The sequence below is a fragment of the Polyodon spathula genome, chromosome 25, assembly GCF_017654505.1.
Source record: "Polyodon spathula isolate WHYD16114869_AA chromosome 25, ASM1765450v1, whole genome shotgun sequence".
NCBI classification, from domain to species: domain Eukaryota; kingdom Metazoa; phylum Chordata; class Actinopteri; order Acipenseriformes; family Polyodontidae; genus Polyodon; species Polyodon spathula.
In genome coordinates, this window is record NC_054558.1 from 12,038,606 (window position 1) to 12,064,522 (window position 25,917).

The 25,917-nt window shown below is 41.7% G+C and overlaps 2 protein-coding genes across 3 annotated transcripts in view; both read left to right on the top strand.

The window, feature by feature from the left end:
• The window catches only part of LOC121299468 (sodium- and chloride-dependent GABA transporter 2-like), a 749,163-nt gene that overhangs the window by 626,777 nt on the left and 96,469 nt on the right, over window positions 1-25,917 (top strand). The gene's annotated exons all lie outside the window — the stretch shown is intronic.
• Window positions 1-25,917, top strand: part of LOC121299467 (NACHT, LRR and PYD domains-containing protein 3-like) — a 95,463-nt gene that overhangs the window by 6,896 nt on the left and 62,650 nt on the right. For both annotated transcript variants that reach the window (XM_041227176.1, XM_041227179.1), the window contains exon 2: window positions 5,192-5,305. Coding sequence is in view for 1 of the 2 variants with exons in the window: in XM_041227179.1 (XP_041083113.1) it covers window positions 5,221-5,305 (85 nt within the window). In the remaining variant the exon portion in view is untranslated. The remainder of the gene's footprint in view (window positions 1-5,191; window positions 5,306-25,917) is intronic.

The following is a 25,917-nucleotide window of genomic DNA, read 5'->3' on the forward strand; positions in this document are numbered from 1 at the left end:
TCCACGCCTACCTGCATCCTCAATGGCCTGAAGGTAGACGACATGCAGCTCCCATCTCCCTGCCTCGCTTCGCCCAAGGATGAAACCTGCCTTTCGCGTCATCCCAAGGATGCCTGCCACGCTGTCGCCGGAGTGGAAGGATGCCTCCCACTGGTTGTTGCCTGGGTTGCCCGCCGCTCAGCATCGCCTGGGGTTGCCAGCCGCTCAGCATCGCCTGGGGTTGCCATGCCGCTCAGCATCGCCTGGGGTTGCCCGCCGCTCAGCATCGCCTGGGGTTGCCCGCGCTCAGCATCGCCTGGGGTTGCCCAAGGCCGCTCAGCATCGCCTGGGGTTGCCCGCCGCTCAGCATCGCCTGGGGTGCCTCGCTTCGCCCAAGGCCCGCCGCTCTGCATCGCCTGGGGTTGCCCGCCGCTCAGCATCGCCTGGGGTTGCCCGCCGCTCAGCATCGCCTGGGGTTGCCCGCCGCTCAGCATCGCCTGGGGTTGCCCGCCGCTCAGCATCGCCTGGGGTTGCCCGCCGCTCAGCATCGCCTGGGGTTGCCCGCCGCTCAGCATCGCCTGGGGTTGCCCGCCGCTCAGCATCGCCTGGGGTTGCCCGCCGCTCAGCATCGCCTGGGGTTGCCCGCCGCTCAGCATCGCCTGGGGTCGCCTGCCGCTCTGCATCGCCTGGGGTTGCCAGCCGCTCCGCATCGCCTGGGGTTGCCAGCCGCTTTGCATTGCCTGGGGCTGCCTGTTGCTCCGCATCACAGCAGTAAGTACTGTGGCCGGAACCCCACCAAGGGGAGCTGCCGGCCACGAAGAAGGGGGAGGAGGTCTGGAGCCCACCAACCCCAGCAGCAGTTTTGCTGCAGGAGATCGTGGGGGAGGTCAGGAGACCTGCTCCCACTGCAGCCTCTTCGCTGATGGAGATCGTGGGGGAGGTCAGGAGACCTGTTCCCACTGCAGTTGCTTCGCTGCCGGAAGTACTGTGGTCGGAGCCCCACCAAGGGGAGCTGCCAGCTCCGAAGAAGGGGGGAGGTCAGGAGACCACCCCCCAAGCAGCCTTTCCGCTGCCAGGACTACCCTGGCAGGAGAATGCCACCCTGCTGTCAGCATTGCTGCTGACAGCCTTACGACCTGTGGGCCCCTTGAAGCCTGCGGTCCTGGCCCAGGACTTTGTGCTGGACTTTTGGGCTTTTAAGGGGGGAGGTGGCCATTGAGGCCATGTGTGCTTTGCACGGGGGGGGGGGGGGGGGGGGGGATGTGACAAAGTTCCCGCCCCTGTGTGTATTTTCTGTTATATGTTGCGTGTGGTGTGTTAAATGTTGGTGTACAGTCATTGGTACACGGGATATAAACGGGTCTGTAACACGAGTGTTTAAAATGTATATTTGTATTTAGGCGCGGGATTGTACATCACTTCACTTACATTTAAAGTAGTTAATATGTGAGCACGAGGTTGCACATAATTAATTCATGTGCTGGGATTCAAGTGAATAATTAATTAGTAATTGAATCCCAGCACAACAGTATATATAGATGCACGTTTTCATATACTCGCGGTTGGGTGTTCGGTGAGTGGAGAACGGGATTGGAGATGGAGGTAAAGTTAAAAAGAATAGTGAAACTGCTCACTGTGTTTGTCTGTCTAGTCCATTTTGTTTGTCTTTTTTGTTTAGGTGACGTGTGCATTATCCTGTTTTTGTATTGTTACCAACGTTTATTTTCTGTTCTGTTTATTTATTAAATGCTGAGCGAAAGCATTCGCTCAGCTCAACCAAACTCCACCTCTCTGTTTATTTCCTGCTTCTGGTCTGACGCCACCCACTCCGGCCGTCTCTCTGACAGTACCTCAGAGTTTCATGCATTTAAATTTAGTTTTTTCCACTTATCTAAACACCATACTCCACATTGTTAAGGAGAAATAAGTTTTTATTGAGAAAACAATTATATATTAAAAATTCAAAACTGCAATACCATAATTGGATAAGTCTCACCCCCCCCCCCCCCCCCCCCCCCCCCCCCCCCCCCCCCCCTGAGTTAATACTTGGTGGAAGCACCTTCGGCAGCAATTACAGCTGTGAGCCTGTTGGGATAGGTCTCTACCAACTTTGCACACCTAGATTTAGCAATCTTTCACCATTCTTCTTTACAAAACTGTTCAAGCTATGTCAAGTTCCTTGGGGAGCATTGATGGACAGCAATCTTCAGGTCATGCCACACATTTTTGATTAGATTCAAGTCAGAGCTTTGTCTTGGCATCTCAAGGCCATTTAACTTTTTGTTCCTTAGCCACTCCAGTGTAGCTTTGGCTGTGTGCTTTGGGTCGTTGTCATGCTGAAAGGTGAACTTCCGTCCCAGTTTCAGCTTTCTTGCAGAGGGCAGCAGGTTTTCCTCAAGGGCGTCTCTGTACTTTGCTCCATTCATTTTCTCTTCTATCCTGAGAAGTGCCCCAGTCCCTGACGATGAGAAACATCCCCATAACATGATGCTGCCACCACCATACTTCACAGTAGGGATGGTGTTCTTTGGGTGATGTGCTGTGTTAGGTTTGTGCCAAACATAACGATTTTAGTTTTGTCAGACCATAAAACTTTTTGCCACATGGCTACAGAATCTCCTGAGTGTTTTTTTGCGTACTTCAAACATGATTCAAGGTTGGCATTCTTGGGTAATGGCTTCCTTCTTGCCACCCTACCATGCAGGCCGGATTTGTGGAGTGCTTGGGATATTGTTGTCACATGCACACTTTGACCATAAAAGCCTGTAGCTCTTGCAAAGTTGCCAATGGCCTCTTGGTAGCCTCTCTGATCAGTCTCCTTCTTCATCGGTCATCCAGTTTGGAGGGACGGCCTGATCTAGGCAGGGTCTTGGTGGTGCCATAGACCTAGGCAGGGTATTGGTGATATTTGATTTTTTTTATACACATCCGCTGATCTGTGACTTTCAACAACTTTGTCCTGGAGTTCTTTTGAAAGAGTCTTGGTGCTCATGGTTGAGCCTTTGCTTTGAAATGCACTACCCAGAAGAGGGAACCTACAGGAACTGCTGCATCACTACAATTTAACACAGGTGGAGGCCACTTAACTTGGTGTGTGATTTTGAAGACGATTGGTTACACGTGAGCGAATTTAGGATTGCTCTTACAAGGGGCGTGGATTAATGAGTGTAAGATTAATTCGTTGAAACAGTATTCACTACTTAGGACATATACCCCACTAATGACATTTGAAAAACAATTTGAGCAAGAGTAGTGAAACACATTATTAACCAACCAGGCACAAGGTATTGTGCTTTATTACAGCAGCATAGATTCACTCGTGTGCCAGTTTTAATTATGAGTTTGAATTATGAGTTTTTGCTACCTATCAACACAAAGTCCATAATGTCAAAGTGAAAAATAAAATCTACAAATTATTCTAAATGAATTACAAATATAAAACAAAAAATAATTGATTGCATAAGTATTCACCCCCTTGAGTCAATATTTGGTAGAGGCACCTTTGGCAGCAATTACAGCCATGAGTCTATTTGGGTAAGTCTCTACCAGCTTTGCACATCTGGACACTGCAATTTTTGCCCATTCTTCTTTGCAAAATTGCTCAAGCTCCGTCAAGTTGGAGGGGACCTTTGGTGAACAGCAATTTTCAACTCAGTTGGACTGAGGTCCGGGCTTTGACTGGGCCACTCCAGGACATTGACCTTTTTGTTTTGAAGCCACTCCAGTGTGGCTTTGGCTGTATGTTTGGGGTCATTGTCCTGCTGGAAGATGAATCTTCTCCCAAGTCCCAGGTCTCTTGCAGACTTCAGCAGGTTTTCCTCTAGGATTTCTCTGTACTTTGCTGCATCCATTTTGCCCTCTATCTTCACAAGCTTTCCAGGCCCTGACACAGAGAAGCATCCCCATAGCATGATGCTGCCACCACCGTGCTTCACGGTAGGGATGGTGTTCTCAGGATGATGTGCGGTGTTATGCTTGCATCAAACATAATGCTAAGCGTTGAAGCCAAAAGCTCTATTTTGGTCTCATCAGACCATAAAATCTTCTTCCACTTGGTCTCGGAGCCTCCCACATGCCTTCTGGCAAACTGTAGCCGAGATTTGATGTGAGTTTTTTTCATCAATGGCTTTATTTATGCCACTCTCCCATAAAGGCCAGTTTTGTGAAGCACTCCTTTAGAGTTGCCTTAGGCCTCTTCGTGGCCTCCCTGACTAGATTCCATGTTGTAACACAATAAAATGTCAAAGTCCAAGGGGGGTGAATACTTTTGAGAGCCACTGTGTGTGTGTGTGTGTGTCTCCTCTCTCTCTCTCTCTCTCTCTCTCTCTCTCTCTCTCTCTCTCTCTCTCTCTCTCTCTCTCTCTCTCTCTCTCTCTCTATATATATATAGTATATATATATATATATATATATATATATAGTATATATATATATATATATTAGCTCAAAGAGCCAGCTGCCCAACGTTTCCATATGTTGTACATATCTTTCTCAAGGGAGCCTGCTTGAGATCATTAAGATGGGCAGTAAGGTCAACAAGGAAAGCAAGATCACAAAGCCACTTAGGATCCTCCAATAGGGTCACAGGTCTTTCTTTCTATGTTAAAAAAGACTTAATCTCCAGCAGCAGCGCTGCAAACCTTTTCAAGACTTTGCACCATCTGTCGAAATGCCAACCAGCTTTTGCCATTCAAAACCTAAAGACTCCATTTTATTATATATGCATACACACACACATACATACAGTGCTCACCCTTTATGACGCTATAGTGGGGAGCCATACTTAAAAAGAACGTGCTATTTGTGTTCCGCCTTTATAATGATTATAAAAGGGCTACTGTAATGGCATTATGGAGCAAATGGGCATCACGACCCTCCCGTGTTATAACTGATTCCGCAGCATAACGTGGCTCTGTCTATCTGTATCTCTATCTATATGTATCATATTTTTTTTTTTTTTCTTTTTACGAAATGCTGTGTACACCCCTGATTCATTATGTGTAACATTTTCAACCAGCTGCATTTAAGACTGAGCCTCAATGAGTGGGCAAGGCTTCAGAACAAATCACAATGACTTCTTCAGTTGCTCCAAAGCACATTGGGAGTTATCACATGATGCAACCTTACATTTTTTGTGCACTCCTTAAAAAGAATCCTGAAATCTGATTCCCTCATTGTTGCTTCTTAATTTGGTTATTATTCTTACTTCCAGGGCGTTGATGCATCTAATGCTTCGTGGAAATGGGAGACAAAGAAGAGAACAAGGACCTAAATGTGGAGCAAGATGCCTTTGATCGTATTGGGAAGAAAGATGTCGCTGAGACAGGTATATTTGAGGTGGAAATATGCAAAATGCTACAGAGTTTGAATCCGTTAACCCAAATGTGCAGGCAGCACTTTTAACCTACAATATTTATGTACAATGTCAGTGTCATGTACTTTATATGTATGGCCCTATGAAATTCACGGGAGAATTAGAATGACGTGACTGACCTGCAGTTCAGTCCTAAACTTCCAGATGTCTGTGTAGCCGCTCCAACTAAACCAGTGGTGCACAGCTTTTTTGCTGGGAGGGCCACATGGACAATCCCAATGACTTCTGAGGGCCACTAATAAAACTTTTTTGTTTTGTTTTGTTTTGTTTTCAACCATAAATAACCAGATACTAATATTTTTTGTTTATATGAAAACCCAAATGACAAAGTTTGTTTAACAGCATAGCTTCTATTAAGAATTCTGCCAAACAATAACAAGCTAATAATGGCTCCATATATAAAATGCAGGGAATTATGACCGGTGTTTGACAGCATAATTTGCTTGAAATCACTTTTCCCGCCTTTATCAGTCCTGGAGACTCACTAACAGTCTGGGTTTTTGATCTAATCAGCACGTCATTGATTTAAAATTATTCACTGCTTTACAAATGAAAACAATCATGTTCTGGGACCTAAATGGACTGTGGGAATTGTTCATTGTGCACAAGCAATCTACAATTATTATTTTCCCTGAATGTTTGTTTTAATTGGGGAAAAAGCAAAATCCTGGGCTGTTAGTGAGAACTTATAACCGGTTGGAAAACACTAATAACGTAAGTGTGTGATACTTACGAGTGGATGCTTTCTTGGGAATAATGTGACATGTTGCACTGTCTCTCGGAGACCAATTTCAGAATGCCAGGTTTTATTTTCGACGTTGCCAGACGCATAACTGCTTCAAGATTATCATCCGTAATCCGATTGCGTTGTTTTGATATGTTGAGACTCAGCAGAGTAAAGGCACGCTCGCAAAAGAACGTACTGTCAAAAAGACAAGCAAACTTCATGGCTCTCTGTCGCAGTTTCAGAAACTTTTCAGAATCAAGGCAATTGTAGAAATTGAGCAGATTTCGTTCGCGATATTTACGGCGAAGTGAGTCAGAGCATTGCAGGTCGATAAATTAAAGTTGAATACTTGATTCCACTTCCGGGTAAGTTGAAAATGGGTCAGCGAATAACTTCAGCTTTTGAGTGTCTCTACGAAAGTCTTAGAATCGCTACTCAAATGAAGACTGAAGCTTCCCCACGACTTCAGCGTAGGGCCCGGAGTCACAATTGTGATCTGAAAACACCTGCTGGCATGTAGGAAAGTGAGAGAGATCACCTCGCTGCAGTTGCATATAGAACAGTTTCAGTTTAGTTTGAAAAGATGTGATTTGGCAGGCAAGGTCACACACAAGTTGTTCCTTTCCCTGATGCAGAACATTGAGATCATTAAGATGGGCAATAAGGTCAACAAGGAAAGCAAGATCACAAAGCCACTTAGGATCCTCCAGTAGGGTCACAGGTCTTTCTTTCTCTGTTAAAAAAAGATTTAATCTCCAGCAGCAGCGCCACAAACCTTTTCAAGACTTTACTCATAAGAACATAAGAACATAAGAAAGTTTACAAACGAGAGGAGGCCATTCGGCCCATCTTGCTCGTTTGGTTGTTAGTAGCTTATTGATCCCAAAATCTCATCAAGCAGCTTCTTGAAGGATCCCAGGGTGTCAGCTTCAACAACATTACTGGGGAGTTGATTCCAGACCCTCACAATTCTCTGTGTAAAAAAGTGTCTCCTATTTTCTGTTCTGAATGCCCCTTTTTCTAAACTCCATTTGTGACCCCTGGTCCTTGTTTCTTTTTTCAGGCTGAAAAAGTCCCTTGCGTCGACACTGTCAATACCTTTTAGAATTTTGAATGCTTGAATTAGGTCGCCACGTAGTCTTCTTTGTTCAAGACTGAACAGATTCAATTCTTTTAGCCTGTCTGCATATGACATGCCTTTTAAGCCCGGAATAATTCTGGTCGCTCTTCTTTGCACTCTTTCTAGAGCAGCAATATCTTTTTTATAGCGAGGTGACCAGAACTGCACACAATATTCAAGATGAGGTCTTACAAGTGCATTGTACAGTTTTAACATTACTTCCCTTGATTTAAATTCAACACTTTTCACAATGTATCCGAGCATCTTGTTAGCCTTTTTTATAGCTTCCCCACATTGCCTAGATGAAGACATTTCTGAGTCAACAAAAACTCCTAGGTCTTTTTCATAGATTCCTTCTCCAATTTCAATATCTCCCATATGATATTTATAATGTACATTTTTATTTCCTGCGTGCAGTACCTTACACTTTTCTCTATTAAATGTCATTTGCCATGTATCTGCCCAGTTCTGAATCTTGTCTAGATCATTTTGAATGACCTTTGCTGCTGCAACAGTGTTTGCCACTCCTCCTACTTTTGTGTCGTCTGCAAATTTAACAAGTTTGCTTACTATACCAGAATCTAAATCATTAATGTAGATTAGGAATAGCAGAGGACCTAATACTGATCCCTGTGGTACACCGCTGGTTACCACACTCCATTCTGAGGTTTTTCCTCTAATCAGTACTTTCTGTTTTCTACATGTTAACCACTCCCTAATCCATGTACATGTGTTTCCTTGAATCCCAACTGCGTTCAGTTTGAGAATTAATCTTTTGTGCGGGACTTTGTCAAAAGCTTTCTGGAAATCTAAATAAACCATGTCATATGCTTTGCAATTATCCATTATCGATGTTGCATCCTCAAAAAAATCAAGCAAGTTAGTTAGGCACGATCTCCCTTTCCTAAAACCATGTTGACTGTCTCCCAGTACCCTGTTACCATATAGGTAATTTTCCATTTTGGATCTTATTATAGTTTCCATAAGTTTGCATATAATAGAAGTCAGGCTTACTGGTCTGTAGTTACCTGGTTCAGTTTTGTTTCCCTTTTTGTGGATCGGTATTACGTTTGCAATTTTCCAGTCTGTCGGTACCACCCCTGTGTCAAGAGACTGCTGCATGATCTTGGTTAGCGGTTTGTAAATTACTTCTTTCATTTCTTTGAGTACTACTGGGAGGATCTCATCCGGCCCAGGGGATTTGTTTATTTTAAGAGCTCCTAGTCCCTTTAACACTTCTGCCTCAGTTATGCTAAAGTTATTTAAAACTGGATAGGAACTGGATGACATGTGGGGCATGTTGTCAGTATCTTCCTTTGTAAAAACTTGTGAAAAGTAATCATTTAACATATTTGCTATTTTTTTTTTTTTCTTCCTCTATGATTTTGCCATTTGTATCTCTTAAACATTTAATCTCCTCTTTGAATGTTCTCTTGCTGTTGTAATATTGGAAAAACATTTTGGAATTGGTTTTAGCTCCTTTAGCAATGTTCATTTCTATTTCTCTCTTGGCCTTTCTAACTTCCTTTTTGACTTGCATTTGCAGTTCTGTGTACTCTTTCTGTGTACTTTCTTTTTGGTCCTTTTTTAATGCTCTGTAAAGTGCCTTTTTTCGCTGAATATTTTTTTTAATTGATCTATTAAACCATTTTGGCAATTTAGTTTTACATTTAGATTTGTCTACTTTAGGGATATAATTGTTTTGCGCCTCTAGTACTACATTTTTGAAGAACAACCATCCTTCTTCTGTGGGTGTTTTCTCTATTTTACTCCAATCTACTTCTGTTAGTCTCTGTTTCATACCTTCATAGTTTGCTTTTCTAAAATTGTAAACCTTAGCTTTAGTCTTTACTTTTGGGGTTTTAAAAAACACTTCAAATGAGACCATGTTGTGGTCTGAGTTTGCCAGTGGTTCTCTGACCTCTGTTTTAGTTATTCTATCTTCGTTATTTGAAAAGACTAAATCAAGGCATGCCTCCCCTCTAGTCGGTGCCTTGACAAATTGTGTTAGGAAGCAGTCATTTGTCATTTCCACCATTTCTATTTCATCCTTCGCGCTACCCACCGGGTTTTCCCATTTTATTTGGGGGAAGTTGAAATCCCCCATTAGTATGGCTTCTCCTTTGCTACATGCATTTCTAATGTCATTGTATAACAGATTATTGTGCTCACCGTCTGAATCTGGCGGTCTATAGCATGCTCCTATTATTATGCCTTTTGAATTTTTGTCTGTTATTCTGACCCATATTGATTCGGTTTTATTTTCTTTGTCCAGGTTTAACACCTGGGCTTCAAGACTGTTTCTTATGTATAGCGCTACCCCTCCTCCTCGTCTGTCCTGCCTGTCTTTCCTATACAGTGTATACCCACAAATATTATATTCGTCCCCATCACTCTCAGATAACCACGTTTCTGTAACACCTATCACATCATAGTTACCTGTTAGTGCAGTAGCTTCAAGTTCTAGAATTTTGTTTCTGATACTTCTAGCATTTAGATAAATACATTTAATGGTTGTCTTACCTGAGTTGTTGTTCTTGTTTTGATGCGGTCTCCCTTCTGTTTTTTTGTTCATTTCTCCCCCCTTCCTTTCTAGTTTAAATGCTTCCGAACCTGCTCGAGGATCTTTTCTCCGAGTAGACTAGTTCCCTTGTTATTTAAATGCAGTCCATCCCGTCTATACAGATAGTCCTCGTTGTAGAAAGTGGTCCAATGATCAAGATAGGTGAAGCCTTCCCGTGTGCACCACGTCTTCAACCATTCGTTTTGATTTATTATTTCCAGCTGTCCATATGGTCCTTTGCAAGGTGCGGGTAGTATACCAGAAAATACCACAGTTTTGGTTTTCTCTTTTAATTTCCTTCCTAGCTCTCTGAATTTGTTTTGCAGGGATTTTGGTCTGTCTCTTCCAATGTTGTTTGTACCGATGTGGACGACTACTACCGGGTCGTCTCCTGTTCGTTCTAGGAGCCTGTCCACGTTCTCAGTGATGTGCTTGACCGAGGCTCCCGGAAGGCAGCACACTGTTGTAGTAAGGGGGTCCAAACTGCGAATTGAACTTGCTGTGTTTCTCAATATGGAGTCCCCAACAATCATGACCTCCCTTCTTTTTACTGTCTTGTCACCACTGTCAATAGGGTCCTGGATGTTGTTCCTTTCATTCTCTTGTTGTTGGTTCTGCTCATCACCATTCTGAAGTGACTCAAATCTGTTGGTTGTTTTGATTTCTGGTGGTTGTGTTTGACGAAGTTTCTTTTTTTCCCTGCTTCTGCCTACCTGAACCCAGCTGTTCTGACCTTCTATCTCCCTGGTGGCTTTCAGTCTGTTAGGGGTGATGCAGACTTCCATGAATTGTGGGTGTGCCAGTTCCTCAAGATCCTGTTGCTGTCTCACTTCTTCCAGCTCCATTTCTAGCATGCTTACTAGTTTATGCAAATCCTGGATCGTGCGGCACTTTACGCACACTTGGTTTAGCTCCGCTGGGTTTTCTCGGATTTCCCACATCAAGCAGGTTTCACAGATTACTGGCTTGAAGACCATGTTGAGGGTTTTTTTTTTTTTTTGAAGTTTAGTTTCTTCTGCAGCCGTCAACCTGCTTTCAAACTGCTTCGAAACTGCTCTGTACTTTTCCACGCTGTACTTCTCCCACTCGCTGTCGCTTCCACTCGCTGTCGCTGGGAAGACTGCCTCGTTTAACTGCGTTGTTCTGCTGTGCTGTCGGCTCCTCCCCTCGCCCGTGTCTCAAAAACGGCGCTGAATTTGAATCAGCTGCTCCGAGTTTCAGCTTGTTTGTTATCAGAAAAACACACGCGGCTGTGTTTCCCCAATGTCCTCTGTTTTCTGATTAAAGCAATTCAAGATGCAATTTCTCCTTTCTGCTTCTAAACTGCTCTGTACTTTTCCACGCCTGTACTTCTCCCACTCGCTGTCGCTTCCACTCGCTGTCGCTGGGAAGACTGCCTCGTTTAACTGCGTTGTTCTGCTGTGCTGTCGGCTCCTCCCCTCGCCCGTGTCTCAAAACGGCGCTGAATTTGAATCAGCTGCTCCGAGTTTCAGCTTGTTTGTTATCAGAAAAACACACGCGGCTGCTGCTGTGTTTCCCCAATGTCCTCTGTTTTCTGATTAAAGCAATTCAAGATGCAATTTCTCCTTTCTGCTTCGAAACTGCTCTGTACTTTTCCACGCTGTACTTCTCCCACTCGCTGTCGCTTCCACTCGCTGTCGCTGGGAAGACTGCCTCGTTTAACTGCGTTGTTCTGCTGTGCTGTCGGCTCCTCCCCTCGCCCGTGTCTCAAAAACGGCGCTGAATTTGAATCAGCTGCTCCGAGTTTCAGCTTGTTTGTTATCAGAAAAACACACAGCTGCGGCTGTGTTTCCCCAATGTCCTCTGTTTTCTGATTAAAGCAATTCAAGATGCAATTTCTCCTTTCTGCTTCGAAACTGCTCTGTACTTTTCCACGCTGTACTTCTCCCACTCGCTGTCGCTTCCACTCGCTGTCGCTGGGAAGACTGCCTCGTTTAACTGCGTTGTTCTGCTGTGCTGTCGGCTCCTCCCCTCGCCCGTGTCTCAAAACGGCGCTGAATTTGAATCAGCTGCTCCGAGTTTCAGCTTGTTTGTTATCAGAAAAACACACGCGGCTGTGTTTCCCCAATGTCCTCTGTTTTCTGATTAAAGCAATTCAAGATGCAATTTCTCCTTTCTGCTTCGAAACTGCTCTGTACTTTTCCACGCTGTACTTCTCCCACTCGCTGTCGCTTCCACTCGCTGTCGCTGGGAAGACTGCCTCGTTTAACTACTCCTGCTGAGCCACCTGACTTCTGTATGATAAAGTACATCACTGTACTCAGCATCAGTTTCTTCTAAATACATTTTAAATTGACGGTGGTTGAGTCCATGAGATTATATGAAGTTGACCATGGAGACAACAACATTCTTCACATGTTTGAAACCCAGATCTTTCCCACACAAATTTTGCTGATGTATAATGCAGGGATACTGGATGAGCTGCTCCTCTCTATCGCCCAGGTGCTGCTTGAGATGTGTGATCATTCCATTACTCTCCCCTGTCATTGACGGTGCATCATCTGTCGAAATGCCAACCAGCTTTTGCCATTCAAAACCTAAAGACTCAATTTTATTGCGGAGACTGTTAAACTGGTCAGTGCCAGTTGTTCATCCATGAAGTGATTCCATTCCAGCTAGTTCTTTGTAAACCTCAAACTCATTCGTCACACCACGCACATAAATTGCCATCTGAGCAGTCAGTAGCTGCCAGGCAGAAGTACACAAACTTTTTTGCCACATCTTTTAGCTGTCTTAAAATGTCTTTTCCCAGATTTGACACACGGCGCTGCACGGTCATATGATTCAAAGAGATTTTTTTAAAGTTCGGAGTTTCAGTAGGACATATTTTTTTCGCATGCTATTAATAAGCATTCTTTGACAAAATCTACATTGGTGAAAGGGCGAGATGTCTTGTAAATTTAATGAAGCAATTTCGTGGCTTACCTCCGTTATAGTTTTTGATTCTTTCTGCACCTTCTGGAAGACATTTTGCTGGGCAGATAACTGTCGTTTAAGATCTGCAATTTTTGTGTGCGTAATTCTCCTGTGTATTCATTAATATTGGAATGTTTAGTGTCGTAATGCCTCTTCAAATGGAATTCCTTTGGCACTGCAACTTTCCCATTACAAATTAAACATATATTCAGTCCTCTGTCTTCATTAAAGAAATATTTTTCCATCCAAGTCTCCTTGAACCGTCGATGCTCGATATCAATTTTTCGTTTATTTATTTTAGCCATAGCTGAATGCAACTACGCTGTGAAGTATATCGCCAGCGCCAACCTAGTAGTATAAGGAAAATCCCTGCTCTGATTGGTTCTGTTATGTCACTGGTTTACATCTGGCGAACCAATGTGCGATTTCAAAAAAATTGAATGTCATAATCTTAAGGAATGAACCAATCATGATTGGATTTGCTGGTTATTATAACTACCGCATCAACTGAGTTGTCGTGTAAAAATGAAACGTATTAGTGGGCCGGATTTGGCCTGCGGGATGTATGTTGTGCACCCATGAACTAAACTGATCTGAAGAATAACAAAGTAATCAACACATTAAATTCTGGCTAATTAAAAAATAAATAAATAAATACAAGGGACAATTGTCAATCAAACAATTAATCAGTCAATCTTTATTTTATATAACGACTTTCATAGTGGACCACCATCACAAAGCGCTTTACAAGATGCAATAACAACAAACACCATATACATTAGCGCTTTACAAAGATCGATGCGTACCTTTCAATGCATTGGTAACATGCTACATATTACAGATGTGAAATCCTTAGAAACATTGTTGATGCAAAATTTAAAAGAATCATCGGATACAGTAACAAAGTCATCAAGACTATCTTGTCTAAACCCGACAGATATCGGCTAATTCAGTGGAAAGCAAGAGATCACAACAGTGAGTACTTGAGAGCTGTGATTGTTCGAAGCCACCCTACGATAGGCGTGTTCACGCATCAAGCCTAGAGTTCCAGATCAAGTGTAGAAAATGTCTACACACAGTTGAAAGAAAAAATGTAGTTGGTAAGGATCCTGGCGGCGGCATTCTGTATTTGGTGCATGCCTGGCGACTCCCATAGAGAGAGTTGCAGGAGTGGAGAGGACACAAATGCATGACAAAGTATCTCTGCATCCGGTGAGGAAAGATAGGGATGGACTTTGGAGATGTTTCGGAGGTGATAGAAGAAGATTTAACCACGTAGGTGATGTAGGCATCAAAGGAGAGGTTGCTGTCCACCAAGGCTTCGTACTGTGGGGGAAGGCAGCGGCAGACAGTTTCTGAGGTTCAGGGCAGCTATATCAAGATTCTTAAGTTGAGCTTTAGCTCCAACTACAAGGAGCTTGGATTTGTTAATTATGGCATTTTAGAAATCGATGCATTTAAAGAAAAAGCTTACCTTATGTTGTGTGAAATTTAATTACTTCAAATTTAAAAGGAAGTTGATGTGGAAGTAAATAAGACAATTACTTCACAGAGTAATTTAAAAAAAAAAAGGTCCTTTATTATTTCACACACACACACACACACACACACACACACACAGTTACATACACAGATGCTATACTGCGAATAACAATATCCCTAACGGGACACAACCCGACAAGGGTACATACAAAGATTATATTAATCACAGATCAATACAATCCATGAGACGCAACTGAACTAATTCTTACCCTTCCAAGCAGATCGGGAGAGACCTTCGACCCTGGTAAGAGAAAGCAGCTGTCTCCAAAAATACCGAGCAGGACTGTGCGCTAATCCTCACGGCTGACTCTCATCAGAGCAGGGGAGAACCCCGTCTTTTTATAACTTGCCAAGTTAGGCTTCTGCGTGCGAGAGAGTAATTGGCCAGATCACTCCCTCGAGGCTCGGCCCTCTGAATAAACCGTCCCTTTCCCTAGAACATTCTAACAGAAACAAGTTATATAAGTAATACGGGTTATTATAGGGCAAAGGCACAGATGAACTCGAACGCATTTCTGGAACTTACTAGAACACACCCTTCTTCCCTTTTTTTTTTATTACATTCGGTCCTTCGGTCGAGATTCATCTGTGCACTGCCAAATACATTGTTTGCTGTGTAATTCTGCGAAGATAGATACATAAACATATTTGCCATACACATAGAAGAAATACAATTCCCAATAATATTAAGATGGGATGGATTAATATATTTAATGTTCCTTTAGCCTTTGGTGACCATCCCTCAAATATGGACCACCACGCATCTTGTGCATTACGTTCAATAACTTTCCCTAACCCTAAGATGGTATTTTGTGCCATTATCGTTCTAATTTTTAATACAGTAGCATTGTGTTGATGTTGTTTTGCTAAGTCAACTAATTCAGACGATCGATTCAGCAATACTTGATGTTTTTGCAGGGAAATGTGAATTCCTGAATGCAGAACTTCCCACTGGATCCTGGTGAGAAGCTCTTGCTGAGAATGATTGGTTAACAAATAAGTATCATTTCCCCAATGCCAAAGATATATGTCTGATAAACACCCAGAATAAGGCACATAAGTAAGTTGTGGATGGGCATGCACCGTACTTACACATAATTTATGAGGGCCAACTTCGTGCAAAATTTCCCTCAACGGCTCATGTCTCCATTCACACAACCCCTGTCCGTCTGTAAAACACGGGTTAGTATATCCTGTCCTTAATAAGCAAACCATGCCTTGGTCTGTCTTGTCACAATCTAGTAAATCATATGTCTGATTAGTATGTGTATCCAACCACATGCCTGTAACCTGAAGATACCAGTGAGCTCCCCCAGCAATTATAGGATGCACATAGTACTTACATACAGGCGTCACTCTCGTTACATTATGCATAACATATCTCCCTATACACATAGTTTTGTTACACATAGTAGACTCTTTTACCACATTCACCCATAACTCTGAAATATTCCAAAATTTTTTATATTCATGATTACTTTGTCGTAAAATCAATGATTGTACTTTGGTACGTTGATGAGATGCATATAACATTTGTAATGTACATTCTGTCCAGTTCATCCACTTGGTAATGTTCTGCCACTGTTGTAGAGTTACGTTAGTTATGTCTATGACCAGCTCGGATGCTACTCGGTCCCAGTACGCTTGATACACATGCATGAGCGCACCGTCGGGCATCCACTGTACAATTTTATCCAGGGCCATCCGAGTATTATAGCCCACATTTTGCAATTTATGTGCCGTTACTTGTCCGTCAATTGTGTTCATGAGTCCTAGTCCAGTCCCTGTTCCCCCCAGTAGGGTATCATACCAGGCACGTTTAGTACGCCAGGTACATTCAGGAAGTGGAGGAAACTTAATCGTAAAGTGCACATGAGTTGAGACTAGAGGATGTGCCATACGAGTGCATGTATGTATGAGGGGTATTACATGAGCATTCATATTCCTTGGTCGATCAGGCATAACCCAGATGTCATACAAATATGTGGTGCGATTAGTTATCTTGGTAGCGTTCATTATCCATATCGTTTTATTAGGACATATTTGATCAGTAATGTTTTGTAAGCATGTGAGTGAGGTACGATTTGCCACACAGAGGGAAACGTTACTTGATACATTCACACAGGTACCTGCCATTATCACACACGCCGGTCGATCGTCGACATTGCAATTTTTACAGCACCACAGTGTCCCAGTGACGTTGGCGAATGAACACTTTGTATTACCATTGCAGGTGAAGTTATCTTGGGTTCGGGTTTTGGTGTAGTTATTCCAGCTCAGCGTGACCCGATCCAGCTTTGTTAATTGTTGTCCTGGAGACCAGGCCTGCAGCATCCCCACCACTGCCAATATCGCCATTGTTCGCCATACCCAGTGCTTCATGGTGAATCTGCAAACAAACATACACACTCACAACTCATTAGTTTTCTCTTATATAACATTTTCCCACCCCTCTTCACCAGGTTTCATTACTGCTACCGTATTATCTTTTCCTACTGCAATCACATCTGCCGATTGTGGCGGTCCTTCCGCCTGTTGTACCCACACTTTAGCTCCATTAACATCCGTGGACCCAAACCCTCCTATTCCTCTAGCGGTGTTAGTTAAGGGTTTATTTACTTCTGTGAAGTACAGGTCGTGCTTGTACACTATCTCCAAATTGAAATTTACCATCAGCTAAATGTAAAGTCGTACCTCTTAATATATCCATACCTATAATCCATTCTTTTACTGGAGTAACCAACACTGAGTATTCCTTGGCAGGTAACTGCCCTATTTTTAGTCGAATTATTGTTTGTGTTGCTATGATGGGGCACCCCCCCAGCCCCATAACTGTCACTCTAGGTCCTTTAAATCTTGTTGGATTACCATGTATTAAAGTGACCTCCGCCCCCGTATCAATTAATGCTCCTACTTTTTGTATATTTTTACTTTTCCAATGTATTTCTAATGGTACATGTGGTCTAATATCATCATACGACCATAAAGCTCTAATTTGTTTGTTGGGGGCTTGGCCAGCATCCTAGTAGTGACCTTCGCGTTTCATCTGAGCTAATTCAGCAAGTGGGTAGAGACGTCCCTTTTTATTTTTCCCTTTTTTCCCTTTCTTTTCTTTCCTCCCTGTCTTTTTTTTCCTCACCATACGCTCACTTTCCTCATTTTCATCATCCTCATCGGATGCCGACTCCTCTTCCTCTGAGGTGGAGGATACCTCTTCCTTTCTCTTTTTATGCACATCGTGGTTTTGACAAAAACATTCAGCAGTAAAAGGTCTGACTTGTTTAAGTAACCCTTGTTGTTTACACATTTTAAACAAATCGTCTGTCGGTTTTCCGTCAATATTTTCCTTTGGCACCCCTGCTTGTATTAATTTAGACCACAAATCTTTTCGAGGGATTCTTTTACCAACTCCCCCGTTCCCCTGGTTCCCTTGGTAGTTACCACGGGACGCCCACTGTGTATTCTCTTTCTTTTCTTCCTGTGTGCTCCAGTCTCCTAAGTCACCCAGTTCTCTAATTTTAACTACCACCTTCCCTACCTCTGCGCCCACTTCTGATATTAATAAAGCCAGTATGGCTCCCTTATATGGTGGCGGCGCGTCTCGTATTACAGCAGCGCGTACACCAGCAGTCAAAGGGAACTCATCTACTTCATGCACGTGTCCGACAAACACAGCTTCTCTCATAGTTAACTCCCGTAAGCGCTGTATGCATTCACTCAAAGTTCCCCATGAACCCTTCATTTCAGGCCAACTTTGCGATGTAGGATATTTTTCATTTGCTCCTTCTGCCATTAAAGTTAGGAGATTAGTATCACCATTATTTCCGTCCATTCGGTTATGAAAACCTCTGCACCACTGTCTAATAATGAGATCTGTGCTCAAGTCCAAAAACTCAGAGTAATCACCGACATCTACACGTACATTTCCTGCTCCTGTATCGTATAACCGTAACAACCATTTATCAATTGGTTCACCTTGCTTTTGACGATATCGTTCTCTGATATCAAGTCGCTCTTGTTGCGTGTAACCCTCAGTAGACAATTGAGCAGTTATTACAGTTTATTATTATTTTTTTTATTTTTTTTTTAATATTACATTGAATTACTTGGCATTCACACAGACCTGGATTTAGGTGGGCTATGCCACTGGGGCCACGCAAAACAAACAAACAAAAAAGGCGCAGTTGCATATATTAACGTCTAAGTATACAGAACTAATATAAAACAGAACAAACAATACAGTATCACCACAACAACCCAACATACTACACTCTGATGTGAAAGTGTTAAATGTCGTCTCTCGCCTTTCCCTCCCTGCTTCAAAACTGTGCGCCCAATCACAGCAGCCGCAGCCTCTCACGTTTCACAGCAGCCATATCCAGTCACAGCAGCCGCAGCCTCTCAGTTTCACAGCAGCCGCAGCCACTCAGCTATCCAATCACAGCAGCCGCAGCCTCTCAGTTTGTATCCAATCACAGCAGCCGCAGCAGTCAATCACACCAGCCTCAGTTTGTATCCAATCACAGCAGCCGCAGCCTCTCAGTTTGTATCCAATCACAGCAGCCGCAGCCTCTCAGCTTGTATCCAATCACAGCAGCCGCAGCCTCTCAGTTTGTATCCAATCACAGCAGCCGCAGCCTCTCAGTTTGTATCCAATCACAGCAGCCGCAGCCTCTCAGTTTGTATCCAATCACAGCAGCCGCAGCCTCTCAGCTTGTATCCAATCACAGCAGCCACAGCCTCTCAGTTTGTATCCAATCACAGCAGCCGCAGCCTCTCAGTTTTTATCCAATCACAGCAGCCGCAGCCTCTCAGTTTGTATCCAATCACAGCAGCCGCAGCCTCAGCCTCTCAGTTTGTATCCAATCACAGCAGCCGCAGCCTCTCAGCTTGTATCCAATCACAGCAGCCGCAGCCTCTCAGTTTGTATCCAATCACAGCAGCCGCAGCCTCTCAGTTTGTATCCAATCACTGCAGTCTCGCAGCTTGAAACGTGTCTCTTCAGGCATACCGGTAGGAAAAAAAATGACGCGGGCAGAACACATGTTAACCAGAGACGATCTCAAAATTAAGCGATCACTTTTTTTTCTTAATTCGTAAGTGCTCAGTATGCTATCTCTAGGATATCGATTTTAATAGAAACTCTATTGTAAACCAAATTGGCTTTGTGTTCTTTGGGGCCCCTGTGACCTGGGCCCAGGTTCATTGCACCTCTTGAACCCCCCTTATTTGTGTCCTTGCATACAGATGGGAAAAGATGATAAAACATCACTAGTATAGACCTACTGTTGTGTTAAGAACTAGTACTGTAGTTTTTTGAAAAAAGATTAATGTTTTATTAATTGCTTTATATACTGTAAATTGTATAACTAAAAAAAATAAAATGTTTGAATTTATTGCAAATATAGAAGGTTTGATACTTCAGGAACTGTTATGTCTCCCCTTAATATACTATTTTGTGGCCTCCACACACCATCTTGACCATGAACATATAAAAAAACTTTTTCTAGTGCATATTTAACGAAAATATGACCATATGCGTGAAACGATACAAGGCAAAAAACGGGGTATCTCTTAACACACACCAAATAAAATTTAATTTCCCAAACTGACAGGATATTGTGGTGGACACGCATAACGTGCAAAAACGGAGTTTCGCAACTGGTTGTATATTTGTGGAACTTACATTGGTTGTGCACAGGATGTAACCTTCTGTCCGAAAGATCGGCCCGCGTATTGGCTCGCCGGAGATTGACTGCGGCTGAGGCGCGGAAGAGGCTGTTAGAGAAAATCTGAACCGAGCAGTTCTCTAGAAGACGCCAGCTACTAGACAGGTGTGTACCCTGCCCTCACTACTACTATACCTATCTGTCTCACCTGTCCTGCTATGACTGTCACTCACATGCCTGTTATTCTGTCCTCTCTCCGCTGCTGCTCCCCTAACCCCTCTAACCTCATGCCTCTGCCCCCCTCCTCCCCCTCACTTTCTTGATAAACTCGGCTATCTCCTCTCCTCCGTTCCCTCTCTGTCTACCCCAGCTGTCCTGTTAGGTGATTTCAATATCCAGCTCTCCAACCCCTGAGTGTGCAAGGTCTCCTTCCTCTCGTCAATCCTTCAATGCTAACAATTGATAGAGACATTGCATCTACAAGCTTCTTGCCCAACATTGACTGCAAGCTAACAAGATAACAAAAGGCAGATTTATGGACATTTTGTCTCCAGGAGTGTGAAGAATGCACTGAGCTCAGAGGTTGTCACACTAGACTACACACACAGACACACACACACACACAATAAATTAAATGACCTTTGCAATTGGTTAAAGTCAGAGAAAGAGGAGGTGGACCGTCTATACAGAAGGGTATTTAATGTCATGCAAACATTGTAATGAAGAGTATTCTGTTTGTCCTGTACCTGGGACCAGGCTCCCTGCATATTTCAATAAACCTAACAACTGATTGAAGAAAAGGACTCTGTGCATTTTCTTGAATCTACTTAATCACCATCATCTATTTTGTTAAGTTACTTCATTGGCGAGCCACCTGTGGACTGTTTCCTGATACTTTTTTTTTCCAAATACCGGGGGGTTGATACTTGACTACGGAGAAACCTTTTTGCCATGCAGAGGACCAGGACAAAGCAGGCAGAAGGAGACTGTTTCTACTTTCAGCTCAGACGGTGTGGAGAATCTTTGAATCAGGACTTCAGATCGAACATATAACCACGTACATTGGTGAGTAGTTACTGGTTTTTTGTTTTATATGCAGTTTTTAGAATGTAGTGAGAATCAAGGGTAAAGTATGAAAGAGGACTTTTGACTACTTGATAATTCATGTACATTGAGGACACAATTAGTTAAGACTGCTTAACTAAAAGTGTATTGACTATTAGGACTTTATGTATGAAAGAGGACCTCTGGAATCCTAAAAAAAGTCAATCGAGTAAATCGTGTAGTGCTTTGACGTGCCAGGGAAGCTATGTACAGAACAGTAATGTACATGTTCATGTAACAGATCAGGAGTGTGTGTCTCGTAAGAAGAAAAAGACAAAGGCAATTCAAGACTGGTAGCCCACAAAAAACAAAAAAAAAAAAAAAACTGTAATGCTAAAGATTCTATATCAACTTTGAGGAATGCATGTTGTAAAAATTAAATTAAAAGGTCACATTAAAATGTAATTAAGAAGTTGTTTATTAATGATTGTTTGAGTAATTCTGATTTTGCTCAAGCGTGGAGATAAAGTAACTTCTTAGTAAAACTACGTACTAAGAACCAGCACGAATACTTATTGTCTTGCCCCGATCATAAGAGGGTTTGATAAGGGAAAGAGACCCAGGTTAATGGATGAATTGTTTGACTGCAAAAGAATGGCCAACCTTTGGACTGAAACAGTAAACAAAAAATTCTGATAACGTAACAATGTAAAAGTTTGTGTTGGATTATATTGATATACACAGAGCTTTTTGTTTTTCTAAGGGTTAACTAGAAAAGAAAGTGCAGAGAGGGAGAGAGAGATAATGTAGAGATTGCTGCTACATTGACTGCTTGAAAAAACACTTAGGAAGAAAACAAATGTTTCTGGAGATCAATAAATCTGAAACTAATTAAGTAAATCAACCTTGAAATATTTTATTACAAATATTTTCATGAAGCAAAGTTAAGTGTTTGTCTGTTTGTTTGGACTGAAACAGTAACACAAATATACAAAGGAACAATGGACTGTAGGCTTGGTGGATAGTGGTACTGTTTACTGATTATGGAAAGTTTTTAGAAACTTATTTTTCAAGAATTAACAGATTTTGTGTTGATTATATTGATATACACAGAGCTTTTTGTTTTTCTAAGGGTTAACTAGAAAAGAAAGTGCAGAGAGGGAGAGAGAGAGATAATGTAGAGATTGCTGCTACATTGACTGCTTGAAAAAACACTTAGGAAGAAAACAAATGTTTCTGGAGATCAATAAATCTGAAACTAATTAAGTAAATCAACCTTGAAATATTTTATTACAAATATTTTCATGAAGCAAAGTTAAGTGTTTGTCTGTTTGTTTGTGAATTTTATGAATCACCTATGAATACATATTTGAAACCACAGATCACATGAGAATGAAATAGGAATGTTGGCGCAAGGGATTTTACAGTGCAGTATAGGACTGTAGGCTTGGTGGATAGTGGTACTGGATAATCAGCAGTACTGATTATGGAAAGTTTTTAGAAACTTATTTTTCAAGAATTAACAGATTTATTTGTAAATTTTTGAAAATTAATGGCGTGATATTAATCAAAATGACACGTTTTTGAAAAAAAATGGGGGACACGTTTTTGAAAAGGGTTTTAAAAAACAATAAAAACAGAGAAAGCAATCTGTTTGCTACAGGCACATAAACTAACACAGAGAGACTAAATAACTTACCTAATAGGCTACTGTTTTATCAGCTGCAAGAGGGTGGGTTATTGAATTGAAAATTGTTGGAAAACATGGATTGAGAATTATTAAGGGTTTGCTAGCATGTGGACTTAAGAGCTATACTGGTATATTTTCTGAAAAGAGACTAATATTGCAGATAGCAGACTGTTTGGTTCAAATTGCATGTACTGCTAACCACTGATAGAGACGATGCGTCTACAAACTGCCCAACAATGACTGCAAGCTAACAGAAATAATGCTGTGGACTAGAAGGGAACAGGCGCTAGACTTAAGAGAGATCAAAAGAGATCAAGCCACTGGGATCAAAGGGGGTCGCAAGGAGATAACAAAAGGCAGATGTATGGACCTTTTGTCTCCAGGAGTGTGAAGAATGCACTGAGAGGTTTGAGTGTGAAAACTGCACACAGAGAATATAAAAGACTATGTGCTACTGGAGAATATTCAGCTATTTACAAACACTGGGTGACACACAATGAAACACACACATTATGTCTAAACAATGAAATTAAATTACCTTGAACATTGGTTTGTGTCAGAGAAAGGGTAGGTGGACCATCTATACAGAAGGGTATTTAATGTCATGCAAACATTGTAATTTTGAGTATTATATTTGTCCTGTACCTGGGACCAGACTCCCTGCATATTTCAATAAACCTGGCAACTGATTGAAGAAAAGGACTCTGTGCATTTTCTTGAATCTACTTACTCACCATCATATTTTTAAGTACTTCAAAAATTGAATAAGGAATATTACATATACAAGATATCACTGAGGGATAATGTATACTAAATGGACCAGCAACTAAGTGTAAAATCTTTGGTTGACATTAGGCTGTCTGTGTTAGTATACTATCACCCTACAGGGGTTTCTTTGTCAATTATAAGCACAAATCGAAGTAGTGCACAATTAGCATAGGACTAAGCCCCTACCTAAAAGGTTACAATTTAAATTGGGGATAAGATTTTAATGTCAAAGAAAATTGTAATTTGAAGATAAATGTTGGTTAACAAATGAAGGAAAAAACAAAAACAGATCAAAAAATGGGGGATGGCTAGGGTGAATATTGGGAAAGTTCCATATGAAACTATGGACAAACTTGTGCAAATCAATAAAGATTGTAATAAAAGATATTTTTAAAGTTTTTTTTCGATTCTGGGTGATGACCCTCAGAAATAGCTGATTTGTGATAAGACAAAATAAAAACTTTGCACTTAAACACCAGTAGAGAAGTAAATAAATAAGCTTACAAAGGCTTAAACAGATCACTGGTTTAAGAACAATAAGTATTATATTTCTAACAAACTGCTTTAATAGCCTATACGAGACCATTGAAATAAAGAAAATTCAAGGACAGAATAACCCCACTGAACACAGATTTATCAAAAGAATTAATATTGCACTGATTCATGTTGTATATTTGGAAAATAAAAAATTCTGATGGAGGGAAGCATAGGGACACAGGTGGAGAAAACGGTTTAACAGTATGTACAGCTTATGGCAAAGATTGAAAATTGCTGTGCTACTGAAGAATATTGTCAGCTATACTGTATAAAAGAACGTGACATTTGAATGATTCAGTGTTGTATATGTCTAAAATGAATGAAGGGAAATTCATGTTAACATTATTTGATGGTTAGCAGTAGAAGTGCTGTGCAAAATGATTAAATTTGTGGGGGTATTGTATAAGAATATCACGAGATATAATTAAGGTTTTTTATGACTTATAAGAAACACTTACATACTAATGTGTTACACAGGGTCTTCCTCGAGTAACGCGTGTGGGTACAAAGCTGTTCAAGCATACAGATGTACTGAAGTGGTGTTGAAACGCCGGCACAGGCTGCTTTAATATTTACATTCCCAGATGAAATAAAGAAAATTCAAGTAGAAATAACCCCATTGATGGTTTAAATGAAATCAGATGTTATCAAAAGAATTAATATTGCACTTGATTTTTCTAGCTTTGGAAAATAAATAATTCTGATGGAGATTCAAGCATTGGGACACAGGTGGAGACAATGGTGAAACAACTGATCATACAGCAGGGGCTGTGAATGGGACGAGACCATTGAAAACTGCTGTGCTACTGAAGAATATTGTCAGCTATACTGGACATTGTTTCACACGCTATTTTAGTACTTGTTCAATGTATAGTGATCATTTTTAAGTCATAGTTTTAGTTTGTAATCAATCTTACGTGCATTTTAAGATTGAGATGGTCGAGCTAGAATATTGGATTATAGAATGATGGAATTTGACATATGCAAGTTAAAAATAACAATGATTCACCTAAATTTGTAAGGTCAGAGCAACATACCAATATCCAGAATTGGCTTCAAAGGGAAATAGGTAGTACAATAAAAGATCACAAACAGCGAATAGCCGAACAAATGTATGAAGGTAATGAGAAACGTAGGAAGAGGGGGCTTTTTGATGAAATAGCAGGCTGGTTTGGTGCAGGAAATTCGGTTGCAAATAGCTGGGATATTTATCAAATGTCAAGAGGGCAAACTTGGATAGCAAGTACTGTTGGAGAAGGAATGGAAAGATTGGGGAATGGACAAATGTATGTAAATCAAGGGATTACACTCCAGGGTACAGCTATATATGAGCTAATAGATGAAACAGAGGGAGCCTTGCGCAATTTGACCAAAGCGATAGATTGTAGAATATTTGCGGGTGACCTTTTAAAAACAATGAAGGAAGAAATAATGGACATTAGGCTAGGAGTGGTACCTAGACATGCACAGGAGGAACTCAGGTTGAGGTTGGCAATGTTCCATCCTGATCAGACTGACCTCCTGGGAGCTAGTTTAGTGTGGCCAAAGGAGAACGGCAAGGAACCACCTGGTCATATAGGGTTCTATCTCTCAATACCATACATGGATCCTAATAACAAAGTTCAACGAGGGAACTGGAGTGGTGTGGTGCGTAAAGCATGCTGTTATGAAACAAACAGTCAAGTAGTTTGCCGGTGTCCTGCAATCACCGGAATCAACAGAAATATAAGCACTGAATTAGAGGTACATCCACTAGAGGGGTGGAAAAAAGCAGTGCAGGTTGGGAAATATCAATGGTGTGTGTTGAGTAACCATACCAATTTTAAGTATGGAGATTTAATTTGTCAGGCTTCTCCAGGATTTTGTTTTACTCCAACACATGCAGTTCAGATTGGAGATCTATATATACCTGAAACTGAAGCAGACGAGTTCCAAATTACAGCTTGGTGGGATGACACGTTTCTAGA